Source organism: Lepidochelys kempii, chromosome 3 (assembly GCF_965140265.1).
Source record: "Lepidochelys kempii isolate rLepKem1 chromosome 3, rLepKem1.hap2, whole genome shotgun sequence".
Taxonomy (NCBI): domain Eukaryota; kingdom Metazoa; phylum Chordata; order Testudines; family Cheloniidae; genus Lepidochelys; species Lepidochelys kempii.
The window spans coordinates 44,651,098-44,668,715 of NC_133258.1; the positions used below are offsets into that span (position 1 = coordinate 44,651,098).

Here is a 17,618-nt window from a genome sequence, read left to right on the forward strand (position 1 = left end):
CATGCTCAAATAAATGGGTTAGTCTCTAAGGTGCCCCAAGTCCTCCTTTTCTTTTTGCGAAGACAGACGAACAGGGCTGCTACTCTGAAACCTGTCAGTAGGGAATGCATGTGTGTGGCCCGAGATAGGTGGGGTGCTGAGAAACGTGCCGGGGGCGGCAGTGGTGAGGCCAGCTCCGCGCACGGGGGCAGGCAGGGCTCCCGGGGGCAGAGACGGCCGCCAACCCTGCGTGGAGGGGGGCTTGGGCCAGCGGCTTGGGCCAGCTCTGCAGGGGGAAGGGGGGCCGCTATCACCCTATCACAGCGCTGCATTCACTGGGGAATGCCTGCGCGCGTCCCCAAAACGGGACACTCCGTGGGGAACGTGTGTGTGTGTGTCCGTCCCCGTGTCCCCGTCACGCTGCGTACTCCGCGCTGTGTGTGTGTTTCCCCAGCACGCCGCACGCGGTGATGGCTCTGGGAGACGATCGTGCAAGGGCCGTTTTCAGTATTTTGCATCACCCCCCTGGGGCGACACAGCTACAAACGCAGCGCTGACCACGCCCTCCCCCCAGGTCATCACGCGGCTCTGAACAACCCGCCGCCCTTTTCCGCCAGCCGCAAGAGCAGGTCTCTCTGGGGCCGGGGCCGGGAGGGGAGGGGAGGGGCAGGGCGGGGCGAGGCGAGCGCAGTGCGCAGGCGCTGTCGGCTGGGCCGGGGCGGAAGCGGTTTGAACTGCGGCGGGAGCCGGCCGAGCTGATCCGGTCGTCGCGTAGCACAGAGCGCGACCGGCCCTGAGCGGGCAACATGGAGCCTGTCCTGGAAGGTACCGAGCCGCCCCTCGGGGCCCGTCCGCCAGCGTGTGCGGGGAGGTAGCAGCTGCTCCACGAGGGGGTGTAGCTGGAGGAGGAGGGGGGAGTCAGCAGCTCCAGGAGGAGGAAGAAGAGGAGGGGGGTAGCTGGAGGGGGGGGAGTCAGCAGCTCCAGGAGGACGAGGAGGAGGGGGGGTAGCTGGAGGGGGGGGAGTCAGCAGCTCCAGGAGGAGGAGGAGGAGGAGGGGGGGTAGCTGGAGGGGGGGGGGAAGTCAGCAGCTCCAGGAGGAGGAAGAAGAGGAGGGGGGTAGCTGGATGGGGGGGGGAGTCAGCAGCTCCAGGAGGAGGAAGAGGAGGAGGGGGTAGCTGGAGGGGGGGAGTCAGCAGCTCCAGGAGGAGGAGGAGGGGTAGCTGGAGGGGGGGGAGTCAGCAGCTCCAGGAGGAGGAGGGTGGTAGCTGGGGGGGGGGAGTCAGCAGCTCCAGGAGGAGGAGGGTGGTAGCTGGGGGGGGGGAGTCAGCAGCTCCAGGAGGAGGAGGAGGGGGTAGCTGGAGGGGGGGGGAAGTCAGCAGCTCGAGGAGGAGGGGGGGGTAGCTGGAGGGGGGGGGAAGTCAGCAGCTCGAGGAGGAGGAGGGGGTAGCTGGAGGGGGGGGGAGTCAGCAGCTCCAGGAGGAGGAGGGGGTAGCTGGAGGGGGGGGGAGTCAGCAGCTCCAGGAGGAGGAGGGGGTAGCTGGAGGGGGGGGGAGTCAGCAGCTCCAGGAGGAGGAGGAGGAGGGGGTAGCTGGAGGGGGGGGAGTCAGCAGCTCCAGGAGGAGGAGGAGGGGGGGTAGCTGGAGGGGGGGGAGTCAGCAGCTCCTGGAGGAGGAGGAGGGGGGGTAGCTGGAGGAGGAGGGGGGGGTAGCTGGAGGGGGTGGGGGAGTCAGCAGCTCCAGGAGGAGGGGGGGTAGCTGGAGGGGGTGGGGGAGTCAGCAGCTCCAGGAGGAGGGGGGTAGCTGGAGGGGGGGGGGAGTCAGCAGCTCCAGGAGGAGGGGGGTAGCTGGAGGGGGGGGGGAGTCAGCAGCTCCAGGAGGAGGGGGGGTAGCTGGAGGGGGGGGGGTCAGCAGCTCCAGGAGGAGGGGGGGTAGCTGGAGGGGGGGGGGAGTCAGCAGCTCCAGGAGGAGGGGGGGGGAGTCAGCAGCTCCAGGAGGAGGGGGGGTAGCTGGAGGGGGGGGGGGAGTCAGCAGCTCCAGGAGGAGGGTGGGTAGCTGGAGGGGGGGGGAGTCAGCAGCTCCAGGAGGAGGGTGGGTAGCTGGAGGGGGGGGGGAGTCAGCAGCTCCAGGAGGAGGGTGGGTAGCTGGATGGGGGGGGGGAGTCAGCAGCTCCAGGAGGAGGAGGGGTAGCTGGAGGGGGGGGAGTCAGCAGCTCCAGGAGGAGGAGGAGGAGGAGGGGGGGTAGCTGGAGGGGGGGGGAAGTCAGCAGCTCCAGGAGGAGGAAGAAGAGGAGGGGGGTAGCTGGATGGGGGGGGGAGTCAGCAGCTCCAGGAGGAGGAAGAGGAGGAGGGGGTAGCTGGAGGGGGGGAGTCAGCAGCTCCAGGAGGAGGAGGAGGGGTAGCTGGAGGGGGGGGAGTCAGCAGCTCCAGGAGGAGGAGGGTGGTAGCTGGGGGGGGGGAGTCAGCAGCTCCAGGAGGAGGAGGGTGGTAGCTGGGGGGGGGGAGTCAGCAGCTCCAGGAGGAGGAGGAGGGGGTAGCTGGAGGGGGGGGGAAGTCAGCAGCTCGAGGAGGAGGGGGGGGTAGCTGGAGGGGGGGGGAAGTCAGCAGCTCGAGGAGGAGGAGGGGGTAGCTGGAGGGGGGGGGAGTCAGCAGCTCCAGGAGGAGGAGGGGGTAGCTGGAGGGGGGGGGAGTCAGCAGCTCCAGGAGGAGGAGGAGGAGGGGGTAGCTGGAGGGGGGGGAGTCAGCAGCTCCAGGAGGAGGAGGAGGGGGGGTAGCTGGAGGGGGGGGAGTCAGCAGCTCCTGGAGGAGGAGGAGGGGGGGTAGCTGGAGGAGGAGGGGGGGGTAGCTGGAGGGGGTGGGGGAGTCAGCAGCTCCAGGAGGAGGGGGGGTAGCTGGAGGGGGTGGGGGAGTCAGCAGCTCCAGGAGGAGGGGGGTAGCTGGAGGGGGGGGGGAGTCAGCAGCTCCAGGAGGAGGGGGGTAGCTGGAGGGGGGGGGGAGTCAGCAGCTCCAGGAGGAGGGGGGGTAGCTGGAGGGGGGGGGGTCAGCAGCTCCAGGAGGAGGGGGGGTAGCTGGAGGGGGGGGGGAGTCAGCAGCTCCAGGAGGAGGGGGGGGGAGTCAGCAGCTCCAGGAGGAGGGGGGGTAGCTGGAGGGGGGGGGGGAGTCAGCAGCTCCAGGAGGAGGGTGGGTAGCTGGAGGGGGGGGGAGTCAGCAGCTCCAGGAGGAGGGTGGGTAGCTGGAGGGGGGGGGGAGTCAGCAGCTCCAGGAGGAGGGTGGGTAGCTGGATGGGGGGGGGGAGTCAGCAGCTCCAGGAGGAGGGGGGGTAGCTGGAGGGGGGGGGGGAGTCAGCAGCTCCAGGAGGAGGGGGGGGGGAGTCAGCAGCTCCAGGAGGAGGGGGGGTAGCTGGAGGGGGGGGGGAGTCAGCAGCTCCAGGAGGAGGGGGGGGGGAGTCAGCAGCTCCAGGAGGAGGGGGGGTAGCTGGAGGGGGGGGGGGGGGAGTCAGCAGCTCCAGGAGGAGGGTGGGTAGCTGGAGGGGGGGGGGGGAGTCAGCAGCTCCAGGAGGAGGGTGGGTAGCTGGAGGGGGGGGGAGTCAGCAGCTCCAGGAGGAGGGTGGGTAGCTGGAGGGGGGGGGAGTCAGCAGCTCCAGGAGGAGGGGGGGGTAGCTGGAGGGTGGGGGGGAGTCAGCAGCTCCAGGAGGAGGGGGGGTAGCTGGATGGGGGGGGGAGTCAGCAGCTCCAGGAGGAGGGGGGGTAGCTGGATGGGGGGGGGGAGTCAGCAGCTCCAGGAGGAGGGGGGGTAGCTGGAGGGGGGGGGGGAGTCAGCAGCTCCAGGAGGAGGGGGGGTAGCTGGAGGGGGGGGGGAGTCAGCAGCTCCAGGAGGAGGAGGAGGAGGGGGGTAGTTGGAGGGGGGGGAGTCAGCAGCTCCAGGAGGAGGAGGAGGGGGGTAGCTGGAGGGGGGGGGAGTCAGCAGCTCCAGGAGGGGGGGGGGAAGAGGTTATTGGTTCCCTTTATATTCCCCATTTTCTGTCCGTATTTTCAGGGCTTGTTGTTTAGCTTTTTGGTCTCTGTCATCAACAGAAGTTGGTCTATTAAAATATTACCTCACCCACCTTGTCTTAGCTAGGACTTTACTTGGATTTAGGTAACTTAAGAACACACTTTTTCTCCTAGTGAAGATGCATCCTCTGTGGCACTCATTTGAATTGTTTCTTTCGTCCTACCAGTTTCCCTGTCATTTTCAGTTTCTTCTTGTCCTGGCCAACAAGACAGTTGGGCCTTGTTAACATCTGAAAATCTTGTAACCATTCTCTATCAGCAGTGTAGCTGTGATTGCCTGAAGCAGTAGTGTAGATGGGATGGGGGTGTTTTTACCATCAGATTATGAAAACCTGTTAGGGTTGCTAATTTTCTAATCACACAAAACCGAATACCCTAGCCCCGCCCCTTCCCTGAGGCCACACACCCTGTTCACTCCATTCTGTCTCTATCGCCCTCACTCACTTTTACTGGGCTGGGGAAGGGTGTTGTGCCTCGGAAGCGACCAGTTAGTCTGCCTCCTAGCTGGAGGCACGGTAGGTGGCTCTGCAAGTGGCTCTCACCGACAGGCACTGCCCCCACAGCTCCCACTGGCCGTGGTTCCTGGCCAATGGGAGTGCGGAGCCAGTGTTTGGGGCAGGGTCAGTGTGTGGAGACCTTTGGGGCCCCCCGCCTAGGAGCTAGACCTGCTGGCTGCTTCTGGGGTGCAACGCAGAGCAAGGACGGGTAGAGACTAGCCACAGCACCGCTGACTAGACTTTTAACAGCCCGCTCGACAGTGCTGACTGGAGCCGCCAGGGTCCCTTTTCGACTGGGTGTTCCAGTCGTAAACTGGACACCTGGTCACCCTAAAAGCTGCTGTACCGTTTTCATGATTTGGAGAAAATCCCTGAGTTGTGCTACATTAACACACCATTGCAGGTACTGGTGCAACTGTACTGTTGTTGGAAAATTGATACATTTTGATACAGTAAGTTCAGGGTGGGAGTTGTTACTCCTGCAACTGCTCTCTGAGCTGTGTTTGTGGTGACTGGAAGGCACTTCTGGCCTGGTGTAGGTAGGGGAAGGGAAACTGCTACAGTGCTGTGAGCACCACATCCCATGTAAGAGTCCCTTAGGCCTTATTTACATGAGCAAAAATAAAAACTCAATTTCAGGAGCTGCCTGCAATGGTGAAGCTACACTGTTAGTAGCGGTAAAACAATAAGCACTAGTATAAAAACACTAGAACATTGTCTAACAATGAACATTGTCTACTGAGTAAGTCTTCATTAAATAGTAATAAAAATTCTAAAACCCTGTCTATACTAGCAGCGGCACCACTTCTAAATACATGTGCTAAATTTGCTTGTATAGACATGCTCAGAGATAGTGCCATGACAGTAGAAGCTGAAGTACGCCTGGAAGCATAAGGAATAAAAGTATATGGGATTTGTTGTCACCTCCCTAAAATAGAACGTTCACTTGCCAGTTGGGGGCCAATTAGCCTGAGTTTCCAATCCTGACAGCATCTGGCCCATAATGGATGCCACATGTGACAAACATGTCCTTGCTGGATGCCACTGTTGTGGCAGATGATGCAACCACTTCCTTTTCTTCAGTATTAGCAAGTGGCTGGTTATATTTCAGAATAATTCTTGAGTTTAGTTTGGAACAATTTAGATAAAACGTGTTGCTTATCATTATGCTCAACTTGTGGAGCAAGCCTGAGAAAAGGAGGCCAAGGAGAAACTCTTGATGTTATACCAATAAAATAAAAACCAGCAGGATCTTCTTAAAGGGGAAAAGGCAAAATGCCACATTTATTGTGAATACAGAAAGAATCATAGTAAGCAGTTAGTTATAGCTATAACATTCCATTCAATTTCATATTTATTCACACATACACACACAGGTTCTGCAAGGTTGTTATCATAGTTACCAGCCTTAGAGTTGCTCATGCCAAGCCCCTGGCCAGGTGGCCTGGACATGAGGAGGGAGCAGGGCCTTGTCAGATGCTCATCTGATGCTCCTGGAAGTTGGTTTGCAGAATCAGACCCCAAAGTTCTCACTTTTTAGAGTCTCTTTTTATAGGAATTTCTTCCTATGCCAGTCTATGGGAATTGCTTCATCATGCTGTTGCTGAATCAATCAGCAGATGGAACATTCCTGACGGCTCCGTGCTGCCAGATGTTATCTTGTTCTTTGGTTCTCCTATTCTTGAGGCTGTTGGGTGAATTCCAGTCTGCCCTCCGGGGGTCCTCTGATTATTTCCACTTGAGGCCTTCTTCAGCCGATGGACACTGGATTCTTAGGCTGGCACTTCCCTGATCGTTCAGTTATTATCCACACCAAGCATCCATCCACATACATCCTCTATCTCTATTTTAATCACAATTGATAACAAAGCGAGATGAATACAACAAAAGGGTAGGGAGTCTCTGGGTGCTGTTTCTGTTGTTACAGAGTATTGCTTTGAGTCTCTCTCTGTGTGAGTAGTTGTTGTTACAAAGAATTGCTTTGAGAACAGACTGTCTTAGAATGTACTAACACAATTAGCAGCTTGCAAGTTTCACACATAGAGGGAGAGAAACAGTACCAAAAACCAAGAGACCTCTTAATTAGTAATACCCTGGAATTTAAACTATGGGGAATCAAACTCATTTGTGATTTTAATACAGAACTACTTTAATATGATCCAACATTGACACCTTAATTTTTTGGAGACTAAGGATGGTCCCTTGGTAAGGGTGCTAGTCTGGGACCTGGATTCAGTTCGCTACTGCTCTGCAGACTACACGTGTAACATTGGGCAAGTCTCTCAAGTTCTCTGTGCCTCACCTTCCCATCAATAAAATGGATGTAATAGTATTTTCCTACCTCATAGGGATGCTGTGAGGATAAATACATTTTAAAAAAAAAGACACTGAGGTGCTCAGATACCATGTTATTGGGGGACCGTATATAAATACCTAAGAACATAAGTTTAAAAAAGAGAGAGGTTGTCAGGAAATAAATGCTGGATACCGTCCTGTTTTAAGCCGCATATTTAATATCCATTTGAACTTTGTGATTGTCTTTTTGGCAAGTCAGATAAAAGTATCTGGGTCATTTGGAAGGCCAGATTTAGTTGTACTTTCATGCTCTTACCAGGCTGAACTGGCCAACCATGGCAGTATATTCACCAATTTGTCAGTTTCAGTTTTACTAAAATTCTAGCAGCCCTTCTAAACAAGTCTTTTTAAAAAAACAAAACAAAAAAAAACCCCTTCTGTTGCTGATGCATGGTGTTAAGTTTATTAAGCACATGTAATTGCTGGTGATAAGCTTACACACACTGACACTTCTTGCAGAGTAAGTTACTACTCAGTACAAGTAAGGGTGGCAGAATCTGGTCTTAAAAGAGACTTGAACAAGTTTTTTTTCAATATACAAACAGACAAAAGCACATGCTAATACACAGCTTTTGTTCCCCAGGTGTTTCAGCATATGTAGAAGTATGGTCATCCAACAGAACGGAGAATTATTCAAAAACATTTGCACAACAACTTCTGGATATGGGAGCAAAAGTAAGGAAATTATTTTCTTTCTTGCAAAGTTCCCTCTCAGACTGTTGCTTTCATATTCTACTTGTCTGTCTCCTTGTATGTATGGGTTAATCTAGGAGGGATATTGTAAGAGTTGATACTGCTACCATCACTCAAATTCAGAATGTGAATGGCAGATGGGAAATGTGTTAAACCCTATTATATAGTAGTATACCAAAAAACACTTTGTTGTGAAGCAGTTAGACTTGCTAAACACCACATACTTGACACAAACCCACAAAAGCAAGGAAAAGAAAAGCTAAGCTGCTTAGCAGGACATATCCAGTACTCTCACCCACCTTGTCATTGCTACAATTATCATAAATCCCAAACCATGCACCACAATCGTACCTTTCACCTTGTTAAATCACTATCCTGCCAACATCCCTACTAGTGTGGCTCTGCTCTGAAGAGTGACTGTAAAAATAGTATTGGGGGATTCTGTGTATGTGTTTCAGTGGTGAATATCTCTAATGTGCTTGGTTTTCAAGTGTAAAAATGTTTAACTCCATTTTTGAGCTATGCTGAGCTTGAGCTGGAGGCTAGACATCCATGAGGATGTGTCAGAGGGACAGGCTGAGATTTTAGTTTGAATGGAAAGAGACAGGCCTGGATTAGAAAGGGAAATCTACTGTTTATTCATTTTAGCCTAGCAAAGCCCAGATGTGTGGGCTCCGCATCAAAGAGAGTGCGCTCAGTACTATCTTTCATGTGAATCAGACAAATTGTTTATTAAATTACAATTAGACACCTGTGCAAGTCTATTAAAGGGGTTGGCATATGTGTCATTGACAGCATGGGCTATGGAATCTCTGTTAACTGGTGATGATGTGAAAGAAGGAAATATCCCAGCTTGACTCTAAGCTGATGGAACCTTACCTACGACTTCTCTGTTTCAGTCGGCCTACAAAAGGGAGTTCAGGAAAGCTGGCAGTTTCTCAGAGACAACATTAAAGGCACAATAGCAATCTGTCATGATGTGTATTGAGCTGTGACACTAAGGGCAAGTCTACACTGCAAAATTAAGTTGACTTAAGTTATGTTGATGTACAGCCATCACAGTAATTAAATTGCATTTTCATGTCCCCACTACTTTTGTTGGTGGTGCTCATCCTCACTAGGAGCACTTCCACCGATTTAACTGACTGTGTGGGGCACTGTGGAGCATTGGGGCTGACAGCCGGAACAGTCAATGCAGTGTCTATACTAACTCTGCGTTGACCTGACATTGTTGACCTAACTCAGTAGTGTAGACCAGACCTGAAGAAGAGCTTTGCGAAACCTTGTCTCTCTCACCAACAAAAGTTGGTCCAATAAAAGATATTACCTCATTTTGTTGACTCAGTTTTCCAATTTGTCAGGGTTGGTTTGAATTCTAATTTTGTCCTCCAAAGCGCTGGCAGCCCCTCCCAGCTTGATGTCATCTGCATGGTGTTGTTCAGGTCATTAAAGAAAATAGTACAGGACCTAGGATAGACCACTGTTGTATTAATTTATATGGAATAAATGGGCCCAAAGAAGTTAACATCACCCTGAAACTGTCCAATGTTGAACAGTTTTTAAAAAAGTTCAGGGTTTAGTATACAGAGACTTCAGCCTGTTTAGCACCACGAGAAACACACTTTTTTAACTTTAGTTTAAAAAAAAAAACAGAAAAAGAAGGAAAAACAGTTCAAGAATTTGAAATATAAAGTGTTAAGGCTTTCATTTTACCCATATCCAGTGTTCCCTTTCGTTTAGCTATAGAGAATTTTTAAAATGCTGTCAAACAAGTTTTTCCTTTATAGGTGCCATTAAAGATTATAACTGTCCTTTTTGTGCAAAGGAGCAAAAGTTGGTTGAGGTGGCCTGAAACTGTTGTTGCTGTTGCAGCTTGATTCCGTTTTTTAGAAGACAAAACGACAAACGAAGGCAGAGGAAAGAACAGCAAAAATAGCAAATGCAGCTTGTGCCTCCGAAATTGGCTTTCACTTGCAATCTTGCCGCTGGAAAAACAGACACCACAGTGGTCTTATTAGCTCAGAGGCCTGGCAAACTTTTACCAGAATTAAGCTCTTTAGGGCACTGCATTTAACTTAGGCTGATGGTCTGTAATTGTCCGTGTCCTGTTTGTACCTCTCTCTAACCATAGGTTTTATGTTTGTCCTTCTCCAATCCTCTGGGACGTCACCCATAGTACATGGGTTTTTGAAGATAATAGCTAGTCGTTCTCAGATTGCTTCACCTAGTTCCTTAAATGTCCTCGAGTGAATTCCATCATGCTGATTTGAATACATCTGGTGATATGTTTATAATATAGAGACTATACCAGTATAGCTACATCGCCATAGCTATTCTGGAATTACTGTATATGTAGATGCAGTCTACACCAAAGGAAGAATTATTTTCCATTAGTAGAGGGACACTACCTTCCCGAATGATGGTAGTTACATCGACAGAAGCATTCTTCTGTTCACATGACTGCATTTACGCTGGGAGTTAGGCTGGCATAACTATATCAGTCAGGGGTGTAGATTTTTCACACTCATGGTCAATATAGTTACGTTGGTCTGCACTTAAAAGTCAGGTCAGGCCTAACTTGTCTAAATATTCTTTATCCTGTTCTTTCCTTATTCTGACTTGTGTTCCTTCCCCCTTGCGAATATTAATTGTGTTTTAAATATCTGGTCACAATTCACCGATTTAGTGAAGACTGAAGCAAAATAGGATTAAACACATCAGTCTTCTTGATGTCCATACATTATTAGCTCTCCTTCCGTACTAAGTAGTGGACCTACACTCACCTTTGTCTTTTTCTTGCTCCCGATGTATGTATGAAACCTCTTCTTATTTCCATTTGTATCCCCTTCTAGGAGTAACTCATTTTGTGTCTTAAGCTTTCTGATTTTGTCCTGACATGCTTGTGCTATCCTTTTTTCATTTGTCCTTAGCAATTTGTCCATATTTTCACTTTATGTAGGATTCCTTTTTGATTTTCAGATCTTTAAAGAGTTCCTGATGAAACCATATTGGGCTTGTTGTTCTTCCTAACTTTCCTTCACATCTTGATAGTTTGCTGTTGTGCCTTTCATATTGTCTCTCTGAGAAACTGCCACCTGTCCTGAGATTTTCCCTTACATTTTCTTCCCACCAAATCTTGCCTACCACTTCTATGAGTTTTAGTCTGCCTTTTTGAAGCCACCCCTGAGACCAATCAGTCAGAGCACATTGTGCCCCACTTTTTGCATCCCTCATAGAATCATAGAATATCAGGGTTGGAAGGGACCTCAGGAGGTCATCTAGTCCAACCACCTGCTTAAAGCAGGACCAGTCCCCAACTAAATCATCCCAGCTAGGGCTTTGTCAAGCCTGACCTTAAAAACTTCAAAGGACGGAGATTCCACCACCTCCCTACGTAACGTATTCCAGTGTTTCACCACCCTCTAGTGAAAAAGTTTTTCCTAATATCCAACCTAAACCTCCCCCACTGCAACTTGAGACCATTACTCCTTGTTCTGTCATCTGCTACCACTGAGAACAGTCTAGATCCATCCTCTTCGGAACCCCCTTTCAGGTAGTTGAAAGCAGCTATCAAATCCCCCCTCATTCTTCTCTTCTGCAGACTAAATAATCCCAGTTCCCTCAGCCTCTCCTCATAAGTCATGTGTTCCAGTCCCCTAATCATTTTTGTTGCCCTCCGCTGGACTCTTTCCAATTTTTCCACATCCTCCTTGTAGTGTGGGGCCCAAAACTGGACACAGTACTCCAGATGAGGCCTCACCAGTGTCGAATATAGGGGAACGATCACATCCCTCGATCTGCTCGCTATGCCCCTACTTATACATCCCAAAATGCCATTGGCCTTCTTGGCAACAACGGCACACTGCTGACTCATATCCAGCTTTTCGTCCACTGTCACCCCTAGGTCCTTTTCTGCAGAACTGCTGCCTAGCCATTCGGTCCCTAGTCTGTAGCAGTGCAGTGGATTCTTCTGTCCTAAGTGCAGGACTCTGTACTTGTCCTTGTTGAACCTCATCAGATTTCTTTTGGCCCAATCCTCTAATTTGTCTAGGTCCCTCTGTGTGCTATCCCTACCCTCCAGCGTATCTACCTCTCCTCCCAGTTTACGTCATCTGCAAACTTGCTGAGGGTGCAATCCACACCATCCTCCAGATCATTAATTAAGATCTTTAATAAAACCGGCCCGAGGACTGACCCTTGGGGCACTCCACTTGATACCGGCTGCCAACTAGACATGGAGCCATTGATCACTACCCGCTGAGCCCGACAATCTAGCCAGGTTTCTATCCACCTTATCGTCCATTCATCCAGCCCATACTTCTTTAACTTGCTGGCAAGAATACTGTGGGAGACCGTGTCAAAAGCTTTGCTAAAGTCAAGGAACAACACATCTACTGCTTTCCCCTCATCCACAGAGCCAGTTATCTCGTCATAGAAGGCAGTTAGATTAGTCAGGCATGACTTTCCCTTGGTGAATCCATGCTGACTCTTCCTGATCATGTTCCTCTAAGTGCTTCAGAATTGATTCCTCGAGGACCTGCTCCATGATTTTTCCAGGGAGTGAGGTGAGGCTGCCTGGCCTGTAGTTCCCCGGATCCTCCTCCTTCCCTTTTTTAAAGATGGGCACTATGTTAGCCTTTTTCCAGTCGTCCTGGACTTCCCCCGATCTCCATGAGTTTTCAAAGATAATGGCCAATGGGTCTGCAATCACATCCGCCAACTCCTTTAGCATTCTCGGATGCAATGCATCCGGCCCCATGGACTTGTGCTCGTCCACCTTCTCTGTTGCATCAAAGATAACTACTTGTCTTAACTTTCAAGGCCCTTCTTGACCTATGCCCACCTTACTTATCTTTCTTTTACTATGAAGATATTGGCACCACCTCTGTTTGACCCATGATGCCAGCCTCTCTTGCCCACTTGTTAAATTTTCGAACAAGCACCTTCATGCTTTCTACTATGCTGTCTCTCATGGTTGGGAGGAGTCCCAAAGTTACCTCCTTCAAATTCTTCTTTGCCATGATGCCTGTGAAAAAGTTGACAATGATTAGAGACCATTGGAGTGCTCAGACCACTTCCTATCATGCAGATCAATGTTGTCTCATTGTGCGGAGTACAAAGAAACCATCTGTATGTCTGTATCCATCAGTTGTCTCTAGTCTTATACTTAGATTGTAAGCTTTCGGGAGCAGGGACCATCTTTGTTCTGTTTGTACCATGCCTAGCACCGTGGGGATGTCGTCCATTATGAGTGCTCCTAGGTCTGTGGTAATATAATAATTTGTCACAAAAAAGCAAATATGACTCTCAATGAACTCGGAGTAGATCTGTTGAATAAAGTGGTGTTGTTTCATGTGGAACAGGCTATAATTATACTGAGGTCTTGAAAATTCTGAGCTGCTGATTTTCAAGGTTCTCTGACAGTGGACGACAGCACAAGTAGCAAAATGCAGTTTGAAATTCTTCTGAACCCTTCTTTTTGATCCATCTATTAATGATACTTTGATATCGCTCACTCTGACAGCCAGGAGTAAATTTGCACATCAGATTTCTTAGTCATTTGTGGAGGTAACTTATATATAAAAAAAAATTTTAAACACCTGTATTCTTCATCATTTGCAAAACACATTCTTAACTTTTAGCAAAGTCTTTAATTGCGTTTTAGGATGAGTGTCCCTGGTGCACGGTGAAGTTGGTTGACAGATGCTCAATCTCTACACATCCCAAGAAGCTCTTTCAGTTTCAAGTCCAACACTATAATTTGTGCATAGGTCAGTTCAGCTTTCCCAATATGAGTTGTCTTTTGACAGACTGGTATCCGTTTGAACCCCACCAAAAGATTTCAAGATGCTAGTAATCTTCCAGCATCCTTTATTAGCGTGATTAATTGTGGTGCCACACATATGGATGGAACCTTAAACAGAGTACCTGCCTCAGAGAATTAAGTTGACAAGAACTATAAAAGATCAAAGAGGATGAGGTGAGGAGATCGTGCAACCTCTTGAGTAATGCATGTGCTTCGAGGGCTACATGGATATTTTTGGTTTGGTTAAGATAATATTTTACAAGCCTGTCAAAAGCAAATTTTAAATAACTTAGATGAAGGAAGGGTGGAACATTAGAATTCTGTTCAAATTGTTTCACCACTCACCATCTTTCTAAACACTGGGCTTGTATTCACTACAAAATTTTACCATGTTTATATGTTTATGAAGGTTTAGTTAGGTGAAACTATGATCATGATTTAGTGGTCAGTGTAATACAGTTCCTCAGGGCTTAATTGTGATTAGTCAATATGATGATGAAAGTGACTTGTGCTGTTACACACTGACCACATAGTTGTTCTCAGTATCTTGTCAGCTAACTTGATTCTTCCCAGCTGTGATTAGTTTTGTAGTGTAGACCAGCCACTGTGAGGGCCATTTCAAAAGTACAAATAAAGTATATATGGATGAAAATCAGTTAGAGAGAGGTAACATTAGAACCCTTCAGCCTTGTGCATACTTTAATATTATATGATGATGCACTTATTATCATTTTGGATGATGCTGACTAGTTTCTGGGTCTACCTCTTGTGATACCTGATGCACGAAGTCATATTTAGGGCTTCTTAAATGAGGCAACCTTTCCAAGGCATTTGGAGGGTTGAAAATAAAGGTACAGCAGGCAGCTAAAAAGTGATGGCCTAGAACAAACCTCTGTTTGAAATCATGAGTCCATTTTATCCTACCTTACATGGTGGAATTCTTGCTTTGAGGTGTTAAAAGCTCTTCTTTAGTAAAGTACTGGTTTGACTAACGAATTAGCTTGTTTTTGGGTGTTTCTTGCTGAGAAAGGAAAGATCAAAACAATCTTTGACAATACACACTTTAAAATTTGTACAGTAACTTTTATGAAGTCCCTGGATTACTACTTGCAATAAAAGTGGACTATTTTATGTAATTTCATGAGGATTTGCTGATCAGTGAACTGAAATTACTAATACTTCTCTTTGTATAATCCTGTAGGTTTCAAAAACTTTTAACAAGCAAGTGACTCATGTAGTCTTCAAAGAAGGACATTTGGCTACGTGGCGAAAGGCACAGAAGACTGGAGTAAAACTAGTTTCTGTACTCTGGGTGGAAAAGTGAGTAGTACTGGATATTAAAAATGTGACTTTTTCTAAGGGGAAGAGGGAATCTAAACAAGCACTATGTTTTTAAGAACTGCAAGAAAGTACAATATATGTTTTTTATATATTTAAAATAACCTTCACAACTATGGCTAACTGGCCATTTTGAGAGGTCATACTGTAGTGATGTACATTTGGTATTTCTATTTTAAGGCATGTTGGTTCCCTAAAGAGGATGAGCGTGGTTCTATTTTGAAAAGAGAAATGACTGTAAACCTGATTTTACAATATATTCTCTAATAGTCATACAACCCTCTCTTCTCAGAGATCTGTGCCAAAACTACTTTGGACAGATGGGCAACGGAGGTAATGCAGAATAAATGCACAGTAGAGTTTCTCCTTTTTCCTAGGAAACAGCTTCTAGTATGCTACCCCTTGCCCCCTCAAACAATCGGAGTAAATTGCCCAGCTTCTACAAATCAGCTCCATATAGAATGTGCCCGCATAGGAGAAAGAGTGAGGGCCATATTTAATCTGGTTCCTATGAGATCTGGCAGGGATAGATTGGTTCTGTGTTTGGAAGTTTCTCAGCAGCCACTTGAAAAAGTTCAAATTTGATGTTGACCCAGACAGCCATATCATAGGGAGGTTTTCTGTCATCCACAAGCCTCTGAGTGTCATAGACAATTTTGTCCAGCACAGAAGAAAATTATTTTATTTATGAATGCCAGCACTTAAATACAGAGCTTTGCCATTCCAGTTAGTCACAGCATCTTGAGGTTTTTGTCAAAATCCTTCTGGTGCATGTGATTACTTTCTAAACACACAATTCAAATATTTTCTCAAAAAATGTAATCCAGGGGCTATTGCTGTGGATGCAGTGTCTTAGGGTTGTTTACGTTATCCGCTGGATCTACGGGCAGCGATCAATCCAGCTGGGGGTCGATCGGCCGCCAAATGCTCTCCCGTCGACTCCGGTACTCCAGCAGGGTGAGCGGCACAGGCGAAGTCGACGGGAGAGTGTCAGCTGTCGACTTACCGCGGTAAGTAGATCTAAGTACATCAACTTCAGTTACGTTATTCACGTAGCTGAAGTTGCGTAACTTAAATCGATTTTGTGTTAGACCTAGTCAGAGGATCTTCTACATATGTTTCCACCTTTTGCTCTCTTCGAATAATCCAGAGAATGACGTGGGAGCAGAGCAACCATGGGGGTTCCAATGTTAAGAGCGTAAGTTCTGTTTTATATAGGTTCTTAAACTACACTCATCACTGTGGTATCTGAGCATCTTCCAGTTGTCCATTAAGCAATGTGATAAACCTCTGTCACATATTTATCCTTTCACCTCCCTAGGGGGAGGAGAGTATACAATGGAGTGTTTTGTTCTGGATTTTTTAAATAAATATTACTAAGGCTGCAGGTTCGTCACGGGTTCCGTGACTTTCTGGGACCTCCATGACTTTTGCAGTGGCCATTGCAGCTGGCCTGGGGGCTGCCTGAGCAGCTTGGGTGGACCCCAGGCCAGCCGCACTGGCTACTGCTGGGGCAGTCTTGGGCCACCTCAGTCCCCCGTCTCCTTGCATCAGCAGCAGGAGGTTGGGTGTAAGAGGGGGCTCAGGGCTGGGCATTGGAGAGTGGGAGGAGGTGAGGGCTCTGGGCAGCGCTTACCTTGGGCTCCCCAGAAGTGGCAACATTCCTAGGTGGAGGTGCGGGCAGGTGGCTCTCTGCACGCTGCCTCTGCCTGCAGGCACCGCCCCCGCAGCTCCCATTGGCCGTGGTTCACGGTGAACCAATGAACAGTCAACCATGAACCAATTTATTTGAGCATAAGCTTTCGTGAGCTACAGCTCACTTCATTGGATGCGATGAAGTGAGCTGTAGCTCATGAAAGCTTATGCTCAAATAAATTGGTTAGTCTGTAAGGTGCCATAAGTTCTTCTTTTCTTTTTGTGAATACAGACTAACACGGCTGTTACTCTAAAACCTGTTCATGACCTGTCCATGACTCTTACTAAAAATACCCGTGACTAAAACGTAGCCTCATAGATTACACATGCTGCTATTAGTTTGTTAGACAAGGCAGATCAAATAAATGAGCCTGATACTTGCAGAAGGTGGTGAGGTTTGTCATAGTCCTTATTTCCTGTGAGGGGTTCATTCGCAGACTTTAACCAACCCCCAATGAAGCTCCGTCCCCTCAGCCAGAGGGGAGCACTAAGTATTCCATACTTTTGGAACTCATGCATCTGAGTAAACCCCTTGTGGTTGCTCTGCTCAGACAGGGCTTTATATTATAAAGACCAGTCCATGGCCTAGAATAAAATACCATGTCATCTATAGCCAGGAAAATGGAATTAAGCTACCTGGTTGTTGAGAGGAAACAGCTAAAGAGCGAAGAGGCTATGGTGATTGATCACATTCCTGTCATTCAAAAGGAAAACAGCCAATTGTCTATTTAGTTAGGTGAATAAAGTTCAAACACTGATGCAGAATATATCTCCCAGGTCAATCGGAATTCCATAAATACTGGAAACCTAAGTACTGAGTATGGGAAAAACTCAATTATTTCTCAACCCTGACAGCAAGAGTTTCCTGAGAATAGCATCCCTACAGGTGCCTCAGACAATGTATAGAATACCTCCATGAGAACCTAATTTGGTATTAGAGGCTTTTTACAAAACCACAGTTTGAGCTCCAACCTCATGTGTCTCTAGGGCTCGTGTTGCATCAGTCTGAATTTTATTTGAAAAGCTTTTTGGGGCAAGGGTAATCTCTATTTGTATCTGAGCTCAATATAATGCTACCACTTTACTTACAAGTCTATTAGAGAAATACTGTTAAAATAATGTTAAATTTGCAAGGCTAAGCACTGAAAAGTCAGAAAATGCCAAAAAGTAAAGAGAACTCAAAAGCAGAAGAGCAGAAATTATTCTT

At 48.4% G+C, this 17,618-nt stretch overlaps 1 protein-coding gene across 13 annotated transcripts in view; it reads left to right on the top strand.

Annotated features, from left to right (window-relative positions):
- Nucleotides 1-665: 665 nt before the first annotated feature.
- The window catches only part of MCPH1 (microcephalin 1), a 232,029-nt gene continuing 215,076 nt past the window's right edge, over nucleotides 666-17,618 (top strand). For 12 of the 13 annotated variants that reach the window (XR_012157943.1, XM_073336219.1, XM_073336220.1 and 9 more), the window contains exons 1-4: nucleotides 666-804; nucleotides 7,463-7,554; nucleotides 14,580-14,698; nucleotides 15,544-15,726. Coding sequence is in view for 12 of the 13 variants with exons in the window: in XM_073336219.1 (XP_073192320.1) it covers nucleotides 786-804; nucleotides 7,463-7,554; nucleotides 14,580-14,698; nucleotides 15,544-15,726 (413 nt within the window). In the remaining variant the exon portion in view is untranslated. The remainder of the gene's footprint in view (nucleotides 805-7,462; nucleotides 7,555-14,579; nucleotides 14,699-15,543; nucleotides 15,727-17,618) is intronic. The other variant, XM_073336231.1, reaches the window with a different exon arrangement.